Raw genomic sequence first — 23797 nt, forward strand, 5'->3', positions numbered from 1 at the left:
TGTTGTTAACATGATTCTAACATTTTTCTAGCATGTTTAGTAAGTTTCTAGCATGATTAGCAAGTTGCTAGCATGTTTCTAACATTATTAACAAGTTTCTAACATGTTTCTATCATGGTGAGTAAGTTGCTAGCATTTTTCCAACATGATTAGCAAGTTGTTAGCATGTTTCAGCATGTTTCTACCATGATTAGCAAGTTGCTCGCATGTTTTTAGGCTGACTAACTAGTTGCTAGCACATTTCTAACATGTTTCTAGCATGATTAGCAAGTTACTAGTATGTCATTAACATGTTTGTAACATGATTAGCAAGTTATTAGCATGACTGACAAGTTACTAGCATGTTTCTAGCATGATTTGCAAGTTATTAGCATGACATTAACATGACTGACAAGTTACTAGCCTGTTTCTAGCATGATTAGCAAGTTATTAGCATGACATTAACATGACTGACAAGTTACTAGCATGTTTCTAGCATGATTTGCAAGTTATTAGCATGACATTAGCATGACTGACAAGTTACTAGCATGTTTCTAGCATGATTAGCAAGTTATTAGCATGACTGATAAGTTTCTAGCATGTTTCTAGCATGATTTGCAAGTTATTAGCATGACTGACAAGTTACTAGCATGTTTCTAGCATGATTAGCAAGTTATTAGCATGACTGAGAAGTTTCTAGCATGTTTCTAGCATGATTTGCAAGTTATTAGCATGACTGACAAGTTTCTAACATGTTTCTAGCATGATTTGCAAGTTATTAGCATGACTGACAAGTTACTAGCATGTTTCTAGCATGATTAGCAAGTTATTAGCATGACTGAGAAGTTTCTAGCATGTTTCTAGCATGATTTGCAAGTTATTAGCATGACTGACAAGTTTCTAACATGATTAGCAAGTTATTAGCATGACTGACAAGTTTCTAGCATGTTTCTAGCATGATTTGCAAGTTATTAGCATGACTGACAAGTTTCTAACATGATTAGCAAGTTGATAGATTAATACTTAAGTTTTTACACAAGTTTGCACAGTATTTATGTCCACATATTTAAAAAGAGAAAATGTGCATTATTCATTAAAAGGTTTAATATTAATTTTAAAGTGAGTTGATAGAACTTTATTTAATAAAATTCACTAAATGCTATATGCATCGTGGTCTTGCAGAGCTCAAATGCAGACGAGAGGGAGCTGCTGTTGTTTGTGACGGATGCCAGTCTCCAAATGGAGCCAAGCACAGAGGGGAACACGAGAACCATAGCCGTGTGTCTGAGCCCGTCCTGTCTGATCCAGAGCTCAATCACACAGGCCCTGGATGCTCCGCAGACAAAACCTGTCCTGATGTTCAGAGATGCTGTGAAAGAGAATGGTATTTCACCTGTTAAACATACATGAACATATCACCTGTCTGAATGTAATGTTTCATGCACAGCTTTTTTATACTGACACCATGCATTTCAAATGACTTGCAAATTACTGGTACGGCCATAATGGTAGTAATTCTGAAGTATTAGAGAGAGCGCATTATGTAATCTGCAATTAAAACAAGAAAACATTGATTTTTAGGTTATTATAGTTAACTAAAACTGAAACAAATTAAACCATAAAAACTGTTACTTGAAATTAAAATATAAATACATTTAAATTTGTTTAAATTTAAATTCATCTAGTTGCTAAGGAAACATTTGGTAACACTTTCTATGAAGCCCCTATTTATAACACATTATAACGGTATTTCTAAGGCATTATAATAAATGCATAATGCATTATAAGAAACCTTATAATATGTTATACCATCTCATGAATAATCATAACAACAATTATAATACATTATAATACTTGAGTATTTGAGGTTATAACTTTTAAGATTATGATTATTTATAACACACAATGAACGGCATATTAAATCTTCTTAATTTATAATGGACTATATCATATTACATTTATTTTTTATATTATATTACGTTTTATTTTGATGGTCCCCTAAGTCTATTGACTATAAGCTTAAACTTTCTAACTACATGCCAACTAACACTCCTCAGAGTATTAGTAGGCTTAGGTTATGGTTGGGCTAGGTAGAATGTTCATGTACTTGCAAAGTTACTTATAATATAACATAAAAGTTTGTCTTTTGGGGAAACATCGAAATTTAGTGTTAGCATATATTCAGCATAATAATAATTACTGCTAGCTGACATGCAGTTGCAGAGTTACTTATCAAAAGCTGTCTGAAGTGTACCATCAAAATCATCAAACTGTTCATATTACACATTTATCTAAACTGATACCTGATCTTAGGGTTCTTTCGGAAATATTATTATAATTACTTATAAGTGGTCTTTGTATGCTTTAAGTAAAGTGACATGAGAAACATGGCAAGATATGAGACTTATAATATGTTATAACTATGAGGAGGTAATCATTCTCTTAAAAGCTATAACCACAAAAAAGTACAAATTATAATACATTAAAACTGTTCTTATGAATACTCATGAGATGATATAACATATTATAAGGTTTTTTATAATGCATTATGCATTCATTATAATGCCTTAAGAATACCCTTATAATGTATTATAAATACGGGCTTCATAGAAAGTGTTACCAAACATTTCTTATTTTAATTTAGTTTAACTTGATGTACTAAAACTGAAATAAAAATCAATACAAACTTTATTTGTTATAAAGTATTCATTTTTATTTCAGTTTTAGAACAAAAAAAACCCCAAAACGTTTTAGTTATAACTTTAACGAAAATGAACATAAAAGCAAAAAATATAAAAATACATATAGATTCAATATATTTTAGTGGTGGGCATAGATTAATTTTTTTAATCTAGATTAATCTCACTGTAATCTTGGAATTAATCTAGATTAATCTAGCTTGGCTAATTTGAATTCTGCCGAAGGCATTCAGAATATGTGTGCTACCCAAATAATGACTAAAAGTAAGTCTTTGAGAACGGGTTTCTCAAGCCAGGTGGCACATTAGACCAGGGGCTCATCTTCTGTTTCCAAAATTCATCACAAACTGCTTGACAATTGCATTTACAACACAATTAACTATACAAACTAGTGTAACCAACTATTCCTACACTGTATGTACAGTCGTGGCCAAAAGTTTTGAGAATTACATAAATATTGGAAATTGGAAAAGTTGCTGCTTAAGTTTTTATAATAGCAATTTGCATATACTCCAGAATGTTATGAAGAGTAATCAGATGAATTGCATAGTCCTTCTTTGCCATGAAAATTAACTTAATCCCGAAAAAAAACTTTCCACTGCATTTCATTGCTGTCATTAAAGGACCTGCTGAGATCATTTCAGTAATCGTCTTGTTAACTCAGGTGAGAATGTTGATGAGCACAAGGCTGGAGATCATTATGTCAGGCTGATTGGGTTAGAATGGCAGACTTGACATGTTAAAAGGAGGGTGATGCTTGAAATCATTGTTCTTCCATTGTTAACCATGGTGACCTGCAAAGAAACTCGTGCAGCCATCATTGCGTTGCGTAAAAATGGCTTGACAGGCAAGGATATTGTGGCTACTAAGATTGCACCTAAATCAACAATTTATAGGATCATCAAGAACTTCAAGGAAAGAGGTTCAATTCTTGTTAAGAAGGTTTCAGGGCGTCCAAGAAAGTCCAGCAAGCGCCAGGATGGTCTCCTAAAGAGGATTCGGCTGCGGGTTCGGAGTGCCACCAGTGCAGAGCTTGCTCAGGAATGGCAGCAGGCAGGTGTGAGCGCATCTGCATCACAGTGAGGACAAGACTTTTGGAAGATGGCCTGGTGTCAAGAAGGGCAGCAAAGAAGCCACTTATCTCCAAAAAAAACATCAGGGACAGATTGATCTTCTGCAAAAAGTATGGTGAATGGACTGCTGAGGACTGGGGCAAAGTCATATTCTCCGATGAAGCCTCTTTCCGATTGTTTGGGGCATCTGGAAAAAGGCTTGTCCGGAGAAGAAAAGGTGAGCGCTACCATCAGTCCTGTGTCATGCCAACAGTAAAGCATCCTGAGACCATTCATGTGTGGGGTTGCTTCTCATCCAAGGGAGTGGGCTCACTCACAATTTTGCCCAAAAACACAGCCATGAATAAAGAATGGTACCAAAACACCCTCCAACAGCAACTTCTTCCAACAATCCAACAACAGTTTGGTGAAGAACAATGCATTTTCCAGCACGATGGAGCACCGTGCCGTAAGGCAAAAGTGATAACTAAGTGGCTCGGGGACCAAAACGTTGACATTTTGGGTCCATGGCCTGGAAACTCCCCAGATCTTAATCCCATTGAGAACTTGTGGTCAATCCTCAAGAGGCGGGTGGACAAACAAAAACCCACTAATTCTGACAAACTCCAAGAAGTGATTATGAAAGAATGGGTTGCTATCAGTCAGGATTTGGCCCAGAAGTTGATTGAGAGCATGCCCAGTCGAATTGGTCCTGAAAAAGAAGGGCCAACACTGCAAATACTGACTCTTTGCATAAATGTCATGTAATTGTCGATAAAAGCCTTTGAAACGAATGAAGTGCTTGTAATTATATTTCAGTACATCACAGAAACAACTGAAACAAAGATCTAAAAGCAGTTTAGCAGTAAACTTTGTGAAAACTAATATTTGTGTCATTCTCAAAACTACACAGACGCGCACGGGCATGGATATCTGCGTGCATAGTTAAACTGCGTTGCTTTTAGAAGCGTCAATTCAATTGTTGCATATAGTTTAATGTCTTTATTTTGGGATTATCAAAGTAAATTATAACTCACACACGTGCCCCAGTAAAAACGGTCTAGCAACGCACCTGCCCTGAAGCAAACCCGGCGGCTTCATAGCTGCATCCATGTTAGCACGTCTCGTTTGATGTAGTAATTTCACAGTAGGCATACACACAGGTTCGAAAACTCGTTCTCGCCCCCTACAGTGCAATTCGGCTAGGTGTACATCCGCACTAAAATATCAAGGTGAAAGTCATCATAGCTTGCGTAGTATAGACCCAGCTCCCAACCCAACTTTGAGAATAGATTAACGGCCATATTTTTTTTATCGCCCGATAAGAGTCTCACGTTAACGCAGCACGTTAACGCCGATAACGGCCCACCACTAATATATTTATAAAAACTAGTAGTAATAGTAGTATCTCAGTAATACTAAATAACAATGTTTATAAGGTATTATATAGCATCTCATTTCTGTTGTGTGAATATTATTATTATTAAGCATGTTACAATAAATAATAATATATTTTAGATAATATGTATAATATAATATATATTAACTAATTAATCACACATTTTAAATAATTAATTAATTTAAAAAGAAAAATTGTAATTTGTGCTTAATTGTAAATAATGTCAAAAAATGTTCCTAAAAATAGGTTTAACTTTCCTTCTTTCTTTTTACCTTTTGTTTTTAAAATATGACCTGGACACGTTTTGATGAGATGCAGCCACAAATGCTTTATAATGCATAAAAAATTCTGTTTTTTAAGGAAAATTCAGCACTACTGAATGGAAGCCATTCACGCTGAAAGTCTCTGTGGTTGCATCTTCATGTCTGAACTATTTTGAGATTTAGAGGTTTCCTACATTAATCTTCGTGTTGTTATTTCTCAGAGCCGTGACTGTAGAACATTCCGTGACATTAAGCTACTGCTCCTTTTCCTAAACCAGCTCAGATATTCTGTGGGGAACAGACAGTGATTCAAATGGAACCAGAGGACCCATCCTTCTCCATACCACGGCCCATAATACTAGACCACCTTGATCCAGAAACCCTCCCGTACACTCTTTGCTCTGTCACAGGTTGGTACATTCCCTCCACAGCCTCCACTGTTTTTGAGTTGGTACGATCCAGCCTGACAAAACGAGATCTCAGGGGGGTACAGCATGTTTGGCCCTTTAAACGAAACCAGTTGTTTGTTGGCTCAGGCTTTGTTCTTGATGCTTTGTTAGGGACCTTCTTGTGGTTTGTTATTTGCTTTTCCTCCTTTAAGATCTTTCTCCCACATGTTGAAGTTGTCTTTCTGCCTGGGTTTGAGATATAAAAGTCACATTTTATTACAAAGTGTTCTGTTCATTCTCTTATTCTATTATTTTAACTCATGCAAAGTGATGCCATCCCTCTGTATTGTTTCATTCTTGCAATCATCCTCAAATATTGACCATGTTCTTAGCATTAATAGTCTTTGAGAGTTATTTCATTGCTTTTTCAAATGTCGTCAGCAATACCACATGTCTAATAATGTATCGTTCAGAAAATGGTAAACAGCATTGTGTGGAACGTCTTGTTTGCGACTTGTTTTTTTGACAGAGAGCAGTTCAGTTAGACATACAAAGACCATCTGACATGGGAATCGATTAACCACATGCCTCATATAGGGGTCGGTTTATCTGCTGTAATATTAATAGAATAGCTTAGCAGTGGTGGTTTGCGACTGGCTATATAGAAAAATAGCAGCAAATTGTGCAGCGTTAGTAATCAGAATTTCTATTTCTCTAAAAATATTGAGAAAATAAGTAGATAATTAATTATGATGAATTATTTTAGTAATTATTTTAATAATTAATAATAAGTAAATATTTTTTAAAGTAAATATTGAATAAATACATAATAAATTAAAATGTAAATATTTAAAATAAACAACAATAAAATATATAAATAAATAAATACATTTAATTTAATTAAAACAGTGTAATAAAGAATTTAATAAATAATAAAAAACATTTCTTCAAAATGCTCTCATTAAATTATATATTTTTATATTTTTTGATAGTTTGATACTTCTTAATTATATTTATTATTATTATTTATTTATTATATTTATTATATTATTAATGATAATTTAATGATTAAAATAATCAAAATAATGATTTATAATAAATTATATTAGTAATTATTTTAATAATTACTAGTAATAAGTAAATATTTTTAAAAAGTGAATATAAAAAAATATGAAATTGTGAATATAAAAAAATATGAAATTGAATTTTAGTAAAAGAATATAATCTATATATGTGTGTGTGTATATTATAATATTGCATTTTGATATAATTTTTTCTGTAATACAATGAGATGTAAATAATGATGTAAATAATTATAATAAATTATATTAGCAATTATTATAATAATTACTAGTAATAAGTAAATGTAAATAATATATAATAAAATAAAAAATAGTAATAATAAATAAATAATGAACAATGCATTGAATTTTAGTAAGACAATGTCATAAATACAATTCATTAATAATAGTAATAATAATAATAATAATAATAATAATAATTTAATATATGTAATAAATATTTTATATAATAATTCTCATTACTGTAATTGGAAAATAATTAGATTAATTATAATAAATAATATTAGTAATTATTACATTAGTAAATATTTTTTAACAATTAAATATTTAAATAAATAATAAACAATAAATATAATTTTAGTAAAACAATGTAATAAACAATACATTACAATAATAATCATTTAATAAATTCAATAAATAATAAATCAAATTTCACAATTAATTACAAATTACATCATTTTTACATGATTAATTAAATCATTGAAATAATTTACAAGTCTGCATTGCATATTTGTCATGAAAACAATGTCACAAAATCTTAATGGTCTTAAAAAATGCATTATTTTCTTTATCAGAAATATATATATATTTATATTTTTTTTTTTTTTTTTTTTTTTTCACTTTTTTCTTTTTTAATTTGTCCATGAAATATGACCTGCACATGTTTTCATGAGATTCAGCCATGAATGCTTTATAATGTATTACAGATTCTCTCTTTTAAGGAAACTTTCAAAACTATTGAATGAAAGTTACTCAAGCTGAAATCCCCATGGACGACCCAGGACATGAAGCGATAAATATAGATGCGCCTAAGTCATGTTCTGTTTTGATTTTGTCATCCACACATTATGTTTAGATTCTTCCACGTTCAGCGAGGATAGAAATGTGATATTTGACACTCCATGTTAGACTTTGAATCTCCATGGCCGTTTCACCCTGAAGATAAGGCAAATCATCTGACTCAAAAGTGTAACAAGCAAAAATTATCTTTTGCAGTGGTCAGCAACTTCAGCTTCTGGCTGCGTGCCGAAGGATCCTCCGGAGAGCAGAGGTTCATGCAGGGGTTTTATCACTCTGCCTGCTGTGTATTATGTAACACAGATGTGTGTTTGTGTGCTGCGTTACTGCTTTTACGATGTCATTTGTCAGAGAATGTCCGTGCAAAGCCTACATTTTAAGTTCTCAGTAGAAGTCTAAACAAACAAAGTCATAGGTTATGTGTTGATCATTTATTTGTGTAGAAGATTTGATAATTCATTTCACAGTAGTAGGTCAAATTCATAAGCACTAAACTGAAACTAATTATCAAAGACAACAAAATAAATCTGAAAAATAAATCTAGGGTTCTATGACGAACCTTAAACATTTATGGAACTCTTGATTCTACAAAAGATTCCAAAAATGTTTACTTTTAAAAACTGTTACCTTTTGGAAACTTTATTTTTAAGAGTGTAACTGTTAAAAGTTACTTAGTTACTAGGGCTGAGTAAACAATATTGATTCTCATTTTTATGAAACAATATCTATTCTTAAATCCCAAGACAGCACACCTCCCATCCAATAAAGTGCAATAAGATTTGTTGCTTTTGATATGAAAGTCTCAGATTTCAAATTCAGTTTTGAATGGCAATTTTTGTGACAGCCAGAAACTAATTGAAGAAGAAATGCAATATATAATTATAACTTTATTATTGTAAGAACTTGAAAATTGAGCGTAATCATTCGTAAACAACAATTAGTTTTAACCTGCAATATTATAGTAATATAGTACCAGCTGACGATTTTTTTTCCCTTGAGAAAACTTTGCATTGCTGTATCTGATATGTGGGTCTATACAGAATTGCTCCAAATTCATAATTGGAAATGTCTTAACAGAGGGAGAAAAAAAAAAAAAAATGTTGTGACATTAATGCTTTGGTATCGACAACATTACTTACAGAATTTTAACCTGCAAACTAAAACATAATGAAATACTAAAAACTGTATACCTTAACTTTACTAAAATGTAGTTTATTTCCCCCATATATGAGGATTATGTGTTCCCTTTTTGTCACTACCGAAACAATGATGACATGTTTCGATCGTGACTGTTTCGGTAGTGACAATTTTAAGGGACAACACCCGAAAAAACAAAGATGTTGCTACCGAAATTTCACCAAATGGTTTCGGTAGTGACCGTTTTACATAATTTTGAATCTAGCTCAAAGATGCTTATCAGCACATGGTTAGCTAGCACAGTTCTGGACAGTGGTAAACATATATCAACTAAATGTTACGGATAAACTGCCCAAAAAAAGTGTTTAATTATAGAAGAAAAATGTGTTTGGTAAAGACTTTCGAACGCATTTACTTTAAAATTGTATGTAGCTACAGTTGAGGTCAGAAGTTTACATCCCCATTGCAGATTCTGCAAAATGTTAATGTTAAAAAATGTTAAATGTTAAAAATTAATATTTGACCAAAATAAGAGGGATCATACAAAATGCATGTTATTGTTTATTTAGTACTGACCTGATTAAGATATTTCACATAAAAGATGTTTACATATAGTCCACAAGAGAAAATACTAGTTGACTTTATAAAAAAAAGACCCTGTTCAAAAGTTTACATACACTTGATTCTTAATACTGTGTTGTTACCTGAATGATCCACAGTTGTGTTTTTGTTTAGTGATAGTTGTTCATGAATCCCTTGTTTGTCCTGAACAGTTAAACTGCCTGCTGTTCTTCTGAAAAATTCTTCAGGTCCCACAAATTATTTTTTCTTTTTTTTAATGATTTTTAAGTATTTGAACCTTTGCCAACAATGACTGTATGATTTTCAAACTGAGGACAACTGAGGAACTCATATACAACTATTACAGAAGGTTCAAAACACTCACTGATGCTCCAGAAGGAAAAAACGATACATTAAGTGCCAGGGTGAAAACTTTTGAACAGAATTGAGATGTGTACAAACAAGGGACTCATAAACAAATATCACTAAACAAACAAACAAAAAAAAACACAGCTGTGGATCATTCATAATCATAACAACACAGTATTAAGAATTAAGAGGATGTAAACTTTTGAACAGGGTCATTTTCTCTTGTGGACTATATGTAAACATCTTTTATGTAAACAATAACATTTTGTATGATCCCTCTTATTTTGGTAAAATAATTAACATTTTGCAGAATCTGAAAGGGGGATGTAAACTTTTGACCTCAACTGTGGGAGACGGGGAAACAGGAATATTCATAAATGTTGAAATTAGTCCCAGCCAATTATTAAATAATAAATAAATATTTTTAACTTTACTTTTTAAAAGAATCGGAAAGATGGGAGAAAAATACAAAAATTATTTCAATATAATTTTCATTAGTGGAAATTTAGGGTTTTTGGTTCGTAACAGCCACCTCCAAAGTAGCCACTAAATGATGATTTTATATATATTAAGCTTGCTGCTATTTTAAATATTATTGTGGGTTTTAATAGATAATAAAATGATCTTCTACCATCTAAGATTTGAATACTTAAATGCTTTTTTAGTTTTTTTTTGTTTGTTTTTTTGGTTGTGGGACAGCACTTTGCATCAATTCTGTAGAATGGTCCATATGTGACCCTGGACCACAAAACCAGTCTTAAGTCGCTGGGGTATATTTGTAGCAATAGCCAAAAATACATTGTATGGATCAAAATTATTGATTTTTCTTTTATGCCAAAAATCATTAGGAAATTAAGTAAAGATCATGTTCAAGATCATGTTGAAGATTTTTTGTAAAATTCCTACTATAAATATATCAAAATGTAATTTTTGATTAGTAATATGCATTGTTAAGAACTTAATTTGGACAACTTCAAAGGTGATTTTCTCAGTATTTTGATTTTTTTGCACCCTTAGATTTCAGATTTTCAAATAGATGTATCTCGGCCAAATATTGTCCTATCCTAACAAACCATACATCAATAGAAAGCTTATTTATTGAGCTTTCATATGATGTATATAACTCAGTTTTGTAAAATTTAACCTTATGACTGGTTTTGTGGTCCAGGGTCACATATGTCCAAAGTAATCGATACTGAATCAGAAATTTGTGTCAAAACCCAGCCCTATTAGTTACTAATACAATGCATTTTTAACCTTTGATCAACAAGCAAACTGATTTTAGTCATTTGTGCCAATAAAATGATTTCAATTCTGGGTAATTTGCTTATGTTAATGTGCAGGTGTGGTTGCAGCAGTGGATGAAAGCACAGCATTCTCCTGGCCCACCTGCAGCCACTGCGAGAGCTGCCGTTTAGAGACTCGAGAACAACAGTAAGTCCAAAGTCCCTCTAGACCAGTTCGAAGTCCAAATCGGTGAACTTTAAAGACCAAAAACAATCGACCTTCAGCATCTGGGCTGATAGATTAACGTCAGTTCTAGAGAACTAATGCCTACACACATTATTAAAGCAGTGTCACAGCTGTGATTTCCAACTTGCGTCATATTGTAAAATGAGGTGTTTATTGAGTCCCAAATGCTTGCTTTATTAAGAAGCAATTCAGAAGATTGAGTTTTCCCAAAGTGCATTATAGGGGACATGTTTGTGGCATTTTATTTTGTTCCCAAAGCCACAAAAACAAACTTGAAGAAAATGTTCCTCACCCTTAGGCAATTCAAGATCTTCAGGGGAACAGATTTGGAAAACCTTAGCATTACATCACTTGCTCACTAATGGATCCTCTGGAGTGAATGGGTGCCGTCAGAATGAGAGTCCGAACAGCTGATAAAAAACATCACAACAACCCACACCATCAATTCCATCAATTAACATCTTGTGAAGTGAAAACCTGCATGTTTTATAAGAAACAAATCCATCATTAAGACAGTAAAAAAAGTCATCTCATCTGAATGAAGAGAAACCATCCAAAACAGTTTAAAACAAATATGTGGGTGGATTTTGACGTGAGAGACAATAGGAAATTAACTTTTTCACTGGAGGATGCGTTATTATGGATTATCGACTCATATTTTAGATGAAAACGATGGTTCAAAGTTGCAAAATGTCTTATGATGGATTTGTTTATTACAAAAATGCAGCTTTTTGCATTACAAGATATTAATTGATGGACTGGAGTGGTGTGGCTTACTTGTGGATTATTGTGATGTTTTTATCAGCTGTTTAGACTCTCATTCTGACGGCACTCATTCACTGCAGTGGATCCAAATTGTCAGATTATGGAAGTAAAATGCTGTTGCTTGTCAAGTAGGTGGCCTTAACTACTATGTACTTGTATTTAAATTAATAATTTGGTACAATGTACTTATTGTGTTGTGTACAAACATGTTTTTACATGTCCTTGTCCCTAACCGTACCCATTTCCCACCTTAATAGAAGCAAAAGTGTTTTGCAACACTGTACATTAAGTACATCAAGTACATTGTACTTTTTTTTTTATGTACAGTCAAGCCGGAAATTATTCATACCACTGGCAAATTCTGACTTAAAGTTACTTTTACTCAACCAGCAAGGTTTTTTTTTGACCAGAAATGACACAGGCTTCTCCCAAAAGATAATAAAACGATGTACAAGAGGCATCATTGTGGAAAAAAATATTTCTCAGCTTTTATTTACATTTGAACAAAAAGTGGCTTGTGCAAAATTATTCATACCCTTTGCAAACTGTCACAGTCTATGGGAAAATCCAAAGTTCTATACCATTCCAAATAGTCCAAGCTGTTCTAAAGCATCCTAATTACCCTGATTCACTGGGAACAGCTGTTTTAATCAACTCAACAGGTGAAAAACAGAAGCTCTCTGCTGTTGGTTTGTGGACAGTCAAAGGAGCTCACTGAGGACCTGCGGTTGCGCATTGTGGCTCCTCACAAGTCAGGAAAGGGCTATAAGACCAAATCTAAATGTTTTGAAGCTCCAGTGGCTTGGCCTTTGCAAATGCTCATCTGGACAAAGAAGAAGACTTCTGGTCTTCTGTTTTATGGTGAGATGAAACAAAAATTTAATTGTTTGGCCATAATGATGTAGCCTTCATTTGGCGTAAAAAAGGAGAAGCCTTCAACCCTAAGAACACCATCCCCACTGTCAAACATGGTGGTGGGAACCTAATGTTTTGGGGGTGTTTTTCAGCCGGTGGACCAGGGAACCTAATCACAGTAAACGGCACCATGAAAAATGAGCAATACATCAAAAATCTCAACAACAACATCAGGCAGTCTGCAGAGAAACTTGGCCTTGACCCAAAACACACAGCAAAAGTGGTGAAGAAATGGTTAGCAGACAAAAACATTAACGTTTTGCAGTGGCCAAGCCAGAGTCCTGACTTAAATCCAGTTGAGAATCTGTGGAGGGAGCTAAAGATGAATGGGCAAAAATAGCAGTGGAGACATGCAAAAAGCTGGTCAGCGATTATAGGAAGCGTTTGATTGCTGTAATAGCCAATAAAGGCTTTTCTATTGATTACTGAGAAGGGTATGAATAATTTTGGACATGCCAGTTTTGTTCAAACGTAAATAAAAGATGACTAATAATTTTTTCCACAATGATGCCTCTTGTACATCGTCTTATTATCTTCTGGAAAATGTCTGTGTCATTTCTAATCAAAAAAAAAAAAAATGCTGGTTGAATAAAAGTAACTTTAAGTCAGAATTTGCCAGGGGTATGAATAATTTCGGGCTTGACTGTAAGTACATAATAGTTAAGGCCACCTAATATAAAGTATGACCCATTCCTGTAACTCAACAGTAGATCATGGCAGTAGCAACATCAAGGTTATGGGTTTAATTCCCTATGATTGCATAAAAAAAATCTAATGCAAGTCCTATGAATAAAAGTGTCTGCCAAACAGACTGTACAGAAAAATGTAGCTGTCCTGAAATACTAACTGCATGTTCGCAAGGTTGTTGACCCATATGGGTTCCGAGTTAATGCGTAAGATGTCTCCATTACATTGTGTTTAATCACAACCCACCACATGTCCAAATTGTTTTCACATTCCAGTGTGAGAGTAAAGCTGATGTGATGAATCATGGTGCCTTTAAGCCCTCAAACTGAAAAAAGACTCAACAAACATTTGAAAAACACCAATAAAAGTTGCATGTGTGTTGCTGTGCTGGTTTCTAGGAAAGGATTCCTCTGTTTAGCATGTGGAGCTGCGATGGATGAACCCAGCACTAAGATGCAGCTGGAGGTGTTTCTGAGCTGCTCCTCACTGAGCCACTGTATCGTCAAAATCAAGGTGAGATGATTTCAGATGCTGTATGTGGAAAACGATCAATTCCATGGTGGAGAAAAAAAAAAAAAAAAAAAAAAAAATATATATATATATATATATATATATATATATGAAACAAATTAAATGAAACAAATTAATTAATCAGCATATATTTAAATATATGATATGATATGATAATATTTTCATTGTCTATTTTTTTAAGAAATAGCATAAATTAAATGCAGTACAACATATTTCACGTAAATATATATTTTCCAGCCTGATATATGACGTAGACCTCTTCAGAACAGGTTTTGTGAGATTCTTCTAATTCTGCTTTCTTGAAGACGAACTCAAAGACTTCTGTATCTTTATCACATATGACGTTAAAATGATGATCAAAAACACTCGAGAAAGTAAAGCTTGCATGATTTTATCACTCACGCAAAAACCAAAATGTTTTTCATCTAGTGTTTATCTCCATGCAGTTTTGTTTCCTGGAAATGTCAGCGAAAGAGGAGGGTCGCACATTATGGAACAGATATAACAAGATATCTCTCATACGATATCAGAAATGACTTGAATAAACTTATCTTATAAAGTTTGTGACAGTTTTGGACCACTGAGTAACTGATGCATGAAAGGGAAAGTTTATATCTTTATATTTGAACTTATTTCTCATAATCCTAAGTGTAAATTAATTAAAACCCGTTACATACTAAGCCATTTTCATAATGCATTTAGTTAAAGCAACTATCACCATGTAGAAGAACCCTGCAACATTATTTTTTCTAACTCTGTCAAGCGAAAATGTCTCAAGATGCTTGATTAGACGAGGTCAGACAGGGTTGATTTCCTCAGGCTTTTAGAGTCTAAATGATTTCCAGGGTTGACTGTGAGTTAACAGAAAATATTCATGTTTCATACAGCTTTTTTCATATCCCTGCCACATCGTATGAATCAGATTATGAAATTAATGCATTCGTGTGTTTCAGCTGCAGCAAAAGACCATTAAATCTCTTTTAAACTCAACAAGGTGTACCGAGGTAAGATTCTGCACTAGTAGTGTTTAGGTGTTAGTCATTTATAACTATTTCAGTTATTAATTGACTTTTTTTTTTGTCTGATCTGTTTGTTTGACAGGGTTACAGTGTGGAAAATGTTCTTGGGTCGGAGATCGGTCCTCTCAGTGCATTCGTCCACGTTGTCAACAGAAGTCACACGGTTTGGATGGGTTTGGAAGAGTTTGATCTGTGCTAACAAGCACATGCATCTATTATTATTGTTGTTTAAAAAAAAAAATTAGTCAACACTAGTCTTGCCTTATTTCTCAATACATGTAAATAAGTTAAGAAAAGAAGCTTTAAGAAGCCACCTGAACAATATTACATTTTGAATGCTTGTTGATGTTAAAACTATTTATAAAAACAGAACCACTAAATGTTTAATAGTATGACAGATGCTCCAGTATCAGCTGATAAAAGACTTTTTTGTGTTGTCAATCAGATGTCTGCTAAGACAAAAGTTGCTTCTAGCCACATTATGGTGGTATTTAAGTTACATTATTTGTAAAAAAAAAAAAAGCTCTGAACTACTTTAATATTGGTTTATTGCTCTCTATGACAGCTGAATACGTGTATTGACAATGAATAAATTTTTTTATGCCACCTGATAACTGATTGTAAGTCTTTTTAATATAGATCAACCAATATTATAATAGATTATATGCCTGTCTAATAATGCAAATTTTAATTTATGTAATTGAATTCACTATAACATTAAAACCTAATATACTCTATTAATATTTGTGACCTGGACCACAAAACCATTAGTAAGTAGAACAGGTATATTTGCAGCAATAGCCAAAAATCATTAGGATATTAAGTAAAGATCATGTTCAGTGAAGATATTTAGTAAATTTCCTACCATAAATATATCAAAACTTAATTTTTGATTAGTAATATGCATTGCTAAGAACTTGATTTAGACAACTTTGAAGGTGATTTTCTCAATATTTAGATTTGTTTACACCCTCAGATTCCAGATTTTCAAATAGTTGTATTTCAGCCAAATATTGTCCTATTCTAACAAACCAAATCAATAGAAAGCTTGTTTTTCAGCTTTCAGCTGATGTATAAATCTCAATTTAAAAAAACTGACACTTATTACGGGTTCAGGGACACATTTATATTATGTTTAATAATTGTTATTAATAGATTCTAAATTGTTTTGCAATCTAAGTGTTCACATTTATGATTTTAGGGTCTGCCTAACTGTAAACTAGGATCAAATGTTTCACTTTTTCACTTGACAGTAACTGACTGCATCATATAAGGTTATTTATAGATAATATGTGCAGTCAGTACATAAAATATGTTGCTTCACTTGTGAGTAACTGTTTTTAGTTGTTGAAAAGTTTCTCACAGTCCTCAAGTACTTAAACTAAACACCTTTGTGGTAGTTGTAGCTTTTATTTACCAACTTTTAACTAAAATTAAACAGCAGCTTCGAAATTTACTTTTGAGGTTTGGCTTAATCTGAAATTTGGAAATGTGTCTCTCTAGTGTTTACCACAAACCGTATTTTACTCATAAATCCAAATTTGCTATTACTTACAACCCATATGTGACCCTGGACCACGAAACCTGTCTTAAGTAGCACGGGTATATTTGTAGAAATAGCTAAAAATACATTGTATGGGTTATAATTATCGATTTTTCTTTATGCCAAAAATCATTAGGATATTAAGTAATATTTTCTAAGTTTCCTACCATAAATATATCAAAACTTAATTTTTGATTAGTAATATGCATTGCTAAGAACTTCATTTGGGCAACTTTAAAGGCATTTTTCCTCAATATTTAGATTTTTTTGCACCCTCAGATTTCAGATTTTCAAATAGTTGTATCTCGGCCAAATATTGTCCTATTCTAACAAACCAAATCAATAGAAAGCTTGTTTTTAAGCTTTCAGCTGATGTATAAATCTCAATTTTAAAAAAAACTGACACTTGTTATGGGTCCAGGGTCCAGGGGACACATTTATATTATGTTTAATATATAAATTATATTAATTTAATTTATTCTAAATTGTTTTGCAATCTAACTGGTCACATGAATTCAGGGTCTGTCTAACTGTAAACTAGGATAAAATGCTACACTTTTTTCACTTGACATTAAGTGACAGTATCATATAAGATTATTTATAGATCATTTGTGCAGTCAATACATGAACTATGCTACTTCACTTGTGAATAATGTTGTTTTTGTTGCTGAAAAGTTGCTCCCAGTCTCCAAGCACTTAAACTAAACACCTTTGTGGTAGCTCTAGCCTTTATTTACCTTTTTTAACTAAAAATAAACAGCAGCTACGAAATGTACTTTTGAGGTTTGGCTTCATCTGAAATTTGGAAATGTGTCTCTCTAGTGTTTACCACAAACCTTATTTTACTCCAAAAATCGCTGTTACTTACAACCCTGATGTGATCCTGGACTACAAAACCAGTCTTAAGTAGCACGGGTATATTTGTAGAAATAGCCAAAAATACATTGTATGGGTCCAAATTATAAAAAAAAAATCACTGGGGTATTAAGATCATGTTCCATTAAAAATATTTAGCAAATTTTCTACTACAGATATATCAAAATGTAATTTTTAATTAGTAATATGCATTGCTAAGAACTTCGTTTGCACAACTTTAAAGGCGATTTTCTCAGTATTTAGATTTTTTGCACCCTCAGATTTCAGATTTCCAAATAGTTGCATCTCAGCCAAATATTGTCCTATCCTGACAAACCATACATCAATGGAAAGCTTATTTATATAAAAAAAAAGTTTTGTGGTCACATATGACTGGAAAGCTCTATTTAAGTCGCTCTCGCTGATTGACAGCTACACCTTTCAACAAACCACGCCCCCTCAGACCCGCCCCCCCCAGCACACATGCGCGTTCACACGGATCTTTTTGAAATTTCACATTGTTTTATTATATATTTGTACACACTGTACAATTTCAAACATGCTCTGGCATTAATACGAAGTTTCTGGGAATTATAAAACAAGTACCATAAAAACATATATGAAGTTTTTTTCTGTAATAATTTAGAATACAAAAACATTCACAAAAATAATCACAAAGAGTCCAAAAGTCCGTCATCCAATGTGTAACTTAATGCACGGCTGCTACAGAAGAACATAGTAATTCAAGTTCGCTGAGGTATGTTTTTGGCAAGGTTTTTGGGGCTCTCTCTCGCTCTCTTTCCCCGACGCGCGTCACCGACTGTCAACAGCCAAGCGCGCCGCCGTCCCAAACGAGGGTTCGGGCATCTGTTTGAAGAAGTTTCTGAGGCTGCTGAGTTCTCTTGTCAGCTGATCGATCGTTTTGTGCAGGCGCTCGTTCTCGGAGTTCAGCTCGAGCATCTTTTGCTGCATCTCCAAGTTGCGCTGCTTCGCCTTGTCCCTGCTTTTACGCACGGCGATGTTGTTCCGTTCGCGCCGCTGCCGATACTCCGGGCTGTGCCTGTCGACTGACTTTTTGCCCTTTTCCTTTCCCAGCCTCCTCTGGCTGACACGCTCTGGCTCAGGTGTGGTGGGAGGCGTCGGCTGACCCGTGTGCATGAGGCTCACGGAGGTTTGCGCGCACGTCTCGATCTGAGATGGTAAGGAAGAGGACTGATCGCTGTCGCTCCAGTCCGCCTCCTTCTTGATCGGTGCGCAAAACGCGCCTTTGCCAAAGCCCCCATCCTGGTGCTGCTGCTGCAGCCTCTCCGCGCTCTTTTGCGCAAAAGCGCTCGGCAGGTAAAAGTCTGGCTTTTCTTGCTTCACGGTGTTGTTGAACAAGTCTGCAAAGAGCTCGTCGTTGCAGATCTCCAGCGGAACCGTGGACATGGACTCGATGTAGGCGCTGAAGTCGATGGCGCTCTCATCATCGTAGATGGCAGGCGCGTTGCTGAGCTCCATCATGCTGCTCCCGTTGTTCTCCTCGGGCATGGCACGCTCTCCCCCAGATTTGCCATCCCCTGGCATGACTTTATTGTCATAGAAGTTGGCAGGCTCCATGGCCCAGCTCATGTTGCATGGTGGCGTTACGCACTGCGAGTCCAGGTTGTATATGTCAGACATGGACGCAGACAAACTCAAAACTCAAGCAGCGGATCCCTTCCTAGTCTCCTTTGGCAGTCCACACAAGCGTATTTTTTCACGCGTAATCACACCTTGTTTCGCGCACCCCGCGCGTATCTCCAAAAGTCTGGCTTTCTCGCGAACAGGTGTTAAAGTCCTCGTAGCTCTCTATCGAAACTTCGCTGTCCGCGCGCATAAGTACGAGCGCTCGGCTTGCGTCACGGCATCGCCGCCCCCTTCCAGAAGCCAGTGAATGTCCAGTGTCAGTCACATGTTCCGCCTGTGCTCCTATTTGAGGAGACTCGGGTGTGCATCAACGCCTACCAGCAACTTTTAAGAACAGACTGTCAGAACTTCATGTTGTGGGATATGAGGACGTGTTTGAATGCGTATGCGAGTGTGGAAGAAGAAAGTCGCTATTTAATGCGCCACTACCAACATACTAACATACATGTATACATAACATACATACAAATAAAAAATAAGAATAGAAATTAAAATTAATGAAAATTCATGAAAAAAAAATGTTTGGTTCGTATTTATAATAATAATAATAATTATTATTATTATTATTAAATATTATTATTATTATAGATTTTCATTCGTGTTTATAAGTATTGTTGTAGTTATGGATATTTGTTTATTATTATTATTTATTTTTATTTATAATAAAAATGTGTTTGCATTATCATTATTATTTAATAAAATTAATATTATTGTTGTTTGCTCATTGGTATTTTATTATTATTGCACTAGCAGTCAAAAGTTTTTGAACAGTAAGACTGATATTAGTATTAGTATTACTTTTATAGATTTTCATTCGTGTTTATAAGTATTGTTATAGTTATGTATATTTGTTTATTATTATATTTACTTATTTTTTATTTATAATAAAATGTGTTGCGTTTATATTTATTATAATAATAATAGTATCATTATTGTTGTTGTTTGCTTGTTGGTATTTTGTTATTAGTAGTATTAGTATTATTGCATTACGAGTCAAAAAATCTTTAATGTTTTTTAAAGAAGTCTCTTCCGCATTTATTTGATCCAAAGTACAGCAAAAACAGTCAAATTCTGAAATATTTTTACTATTTAAATAAACTGTTTTCTATTTGGATATATTTTAAAATGTCACTTATTTCAGTTTTTTTTTTTCAAAGCTGATTTTTGTTGTTGTTGTTGTTGTTGTTGTTATTATTTATTTTTATTTATAATAAAAAAATGTGTTGTGTTCGTATTTATTATTATTATTATTATTATTATTATTATTATTATTGCACTACCAGTCAAACGTTTTTGAACAGTAAAATTTATATTATTATTATTATTATTACTATTTTAGATTTTCATTCATGTTTATAAGTATTGTTATAGTTATGGATATTTGTTTATTATTATATTTACTTATTTTTTATTTATAATAAAATGTGTTGCGTTCATATTTATTATTATTATTATTATTATTATTATTATTAATAATAATAATAATAGTATCATTATTGTTGCTTGGTTGTTGGTATATTGTTATTAGTAGTATTAGTATTATTGCATTACCAGTCAAAAGTTTTTGAACTGTAAGATTATTCATGTTTTTGAAAGAGGTCCTTCTGCTCACCAAGTCTGCATTTATTTGATCTAAAGAACAGCAAAAACAGTAAAATTCAGAAATATTTTTACTATGTAAATTAACTGTTTTCTATTTGGATATATTTTAAAATGTCATTTATTTCTGTTTTTTCAAAGCTGATTTTATTTTTATTGTTATTATTATTTATTTTTATTTATAATAAAAAATGTGTTGTTCGTATTTAATTATTATTATGATTATTAATAATATCATAAGTTGTTGTTGTTTGCTTGTTAGTATTTATTATTATTATTATTATTGCACTACCAGTCAAAAGTTTTTGAACAGTAAGATTGATATTATTATTATTATTATTATTATTATTATGATTACTATTATAGATTTTCATTTGCATTTATAAGTATTGTTATAGTTATGGATATTTGTTTATTATTATATTTATTTTTATTTATAATCAAATGTGTTGCGTTCATATTTATTATTAGTAGTAGTAGTAGTAGTATCATTATTGTTGTTGTTTGCTTGTTGGTATTTTATTATCAGTAGTAGTATTAGTATTGCCCTACCAGTCAAAAGTTTTTGAACTGTAAGATTATTCATGTTTTTTAAAGAGGTCCTTCTGCTCACCAAGTCTGCATTTATTTGATCCAAAGTACTGCAAAAACAGTAAAATTCTGAAATATTTTTACTATTTAAATTAACTGTTTTCTATTTGAATACATTTAAAAAATTTAATTTATTTGTTTTTTCAAAGCTGAATTTTTAGCTTCATTACTCCAGTCACACGATCCTTCAGAAATCATTCTAATATTCTGATTTGCTCCTCCAAAAACATTTATAATTATTATTATGTTGAAAATAGCTGAGTAGATTTTTTTCAGGTTTTTAGATAAATAGAAAGTTCAGAAAAACAGCATTTATCTGAAATAGAAATCTTTTGTAATATTATACATGGTTTTATCACTTTTGTTCAATTTAAAAGTATTAATTTCTATAATTTCTATCGTTTTAAATAATACAAATATTTACTGTTTTTGCTGCACTTTGGATTAAATAAATGCTTGATGAGCTTCTTTAAAAAACTTACTGTTCAAAAACTTTTAAATGTTATTTGCATGTTTGAATGTGTAAAAGATCCCCCAGAGAAAATTAATTTTAATAAATGCGAACAAAAACGTTGATGTTATTATTATTTGGTTGTTTAATATATTTTATAGTCAGAAGTATATCTCTATTTATATCTCTGTATTTGAGAAGCACATTAAATGTACAAATTCAGTACAAAAATATTATAAATTATAAAAACAAGAGCTTAATTAAAGCAAAGTTATTTATTAATATTACATTTAATAAAATCATTTTTAACTTGAAGTTAAAATTAGTTTTATTTTACTAGCTTTTGCTTGTATTAATGCAGAATCATTTTTATTCTTAACTATTTTGATTTTAAATCAAATTTTAAATAATTTTCAATGTTCTTAAATTCTGTTTTTATTGTTTGTATTTTTTTATGATTATTTTAACTCATCTTATGTACAGCACCTTGAATTACCATTGTGTATGAAATGCGCTATATACAAACTTGCCTTGCCAAACAAAGAATCTTCATTAATGCGGTCAAAAAGTCATTCATAATTTGTCTGAGGGCGGTACAGTTGTTTTCCTACATAACTTTACATCACACTGAGGCACTTCATCTTGTCCACGTGGACATCTAGTGGATGACTGAAGAATTGCCTCTGTTTATTGTGTTGATGTTCTTTCCCGCGAAAACTTCGGACGATACCAAACAGTTGTTGGGATTCGTTTATGTCACCCATCCTATAATTGTCAATCTGTCACTGAGAACATTTGAAAACGAGTTTATTGTAATTCTAAGCATGTATGATTGCAAATATATCGCGTAGTCCAAGAAATAACGAATTTTGTATGATTTAAACACACACGTGTCTCACTTCTCCCCCTCTCGATTGATAGTGAAGAGCGTGTTGGTGGTTGGTCAAAATTTCCCCGCGAAATTTACGTCACAGGCAGTTTCGCGCCACCGTTCACCTCAGAAGGGAAGCAGTGCGAACGGTAAGTGTTCTATTTCTGTATGAAATAACCGTGTTTAAAATAATAAGTAATCACGATAACTTGTAAATAGGTGTTGGTCAATTAGACGTCAGCATAGTGCATTGTACTTGATAATAATGGTTATTCTGGTTTCTTATGTTGTTCATAGTCATTGTTGTGAGTGATGCAGCATGCTGCTAGTCTCTTGGACTGTTCTTGTGTAACTGTTAACTGTAGCAAAAGTTGCTATACATCCTTCATTTCTTCATAATAAAACTTTTTTTTTTTTTTTAACTGTGCATAACGTGGTATGTTAGATCTAACGTTACCGGTGGTTTTAATCTTAAGTTTTGGTTTGTGGACAGTTGTGTTCATTGGGTATCTCATGCAAGTATTAAACTTATTTTCCTAATGTTAAACTAACAAGTTTGCAGTGTTGTGATGGAGGCCATTATATAACGTTAATTTCTTTAGGCCTGCACTAAGTTTTGCACCGCGGAACGTTTCTCACTGGGTGAGATTCGGCGGACCGATTATACTGGAGCACAAACTAGCGTTCAGACAAGCCAAAGAACTTATACCAAAGAAGCTGCGTCCGTCCTAAATAGTATTGAATGTCCCAAATCGTAGTATGTTTAAAAAGTATTCCAAAGATTCCCGGATGGTCTACTACTTAACGATCAATGCACACTCTTAACTGCTAATATTGCCCGCAACACACTGCGCCGTGAACGAGGATTCGATTAGAACTACA

General features: G+C 32.9%; 3 protein-coding genes across 3 annotated transcripts in view; 2 read left to right on the top strand and 1 right to left on the bottom strand.

Moving 5' to 3' along the window:
- Positions 1 to 15934, top strand: part of LOC141300290 (DNA repair-scaffolding protein-like) — an 81302-nt gene extending 65368 nt beyond the window's left edge. Inside the window, exons 12-17 of the mRNA XM_073830608.1 lie at positions 1162 to 1363; positions 5671 to 5802; positions 11291 to 11381; positions 14186 to 14300; positions 15272 to 15322; positions 15420 to 15934. Of these exons, the coding sequence (XP_073686709.1) occupies positions 1162 to 1363; positions 5671 to 5802; positions 11291 to 11381; positions 14186 to 14300; positions 15272 to 15322; positions 15420 to 15536 (708 nt within the window). The 3' untranslated portion in view covers positions 15537 to 15934. The remainder of the gene's footprint in view (positions 1 to 1161; positions 1364 to 5670; positions 5803 to 11290; positions 11382 to 14185; positions 14301 to 15271; positions 15323 to 15419) is intronic.
- A 2303-nt stretch (positions 15935 to 18237) lies between these two features.
- On the bottom strand, positions 18238 to 19574 carry LOC141300555 (CCAAT/enhancer-binding protein delta-like). Its single transcript, XM_073830840.1, has one exon. The coding sequence runs from the start codon at positions 19395 to 19397 to the stop codon at positions 18549 to 18551; it is 849 nt and encodes a 282-aa protein (XP_073686941.1). The 5' UTR covers positions 19398 to 19574; the 3' UTR covers positions 18238 to 18548.
- The window catches only part of LOC141300291 (microtubule-associated protein RP/EB family member 2-like), an 11663-nt gene continuing 7261 nt past the window's right edge, over positions 19396 to 23797 (top strand). The window contains exons 1-4 of the mRNA XM_073830609.1: positions 19396 to 19465; positions 19597 to 19794; positions 22966 to 23064; positions 23213 to 23220. Coding sequence (XP_073686710.1) covers positions 19396 to 19465; positions 19597 to 19794; positions 22966 to 23064; positions 23213 to 23220 — 375 coding nt within the window. The remainder of the gene's footprint in view (positions 19466 to 19596; positions 19795 to 22965; positions 23065 to 23212; positions 23221 to 23797) is intronic.

This window comes from Garra rufa, chromosome 24, assembly GCF_049309525.1.
Source record: "Garra rufa chromosome 24, GarRuf1.0, whole genome shotgun sequence".
Taxonomy (NCBI): Eukaryota; Metazoa; Chordata; class Actinopteri; order Cypriniformes; family Cyprinidae; genus Garra; species Garra rufa.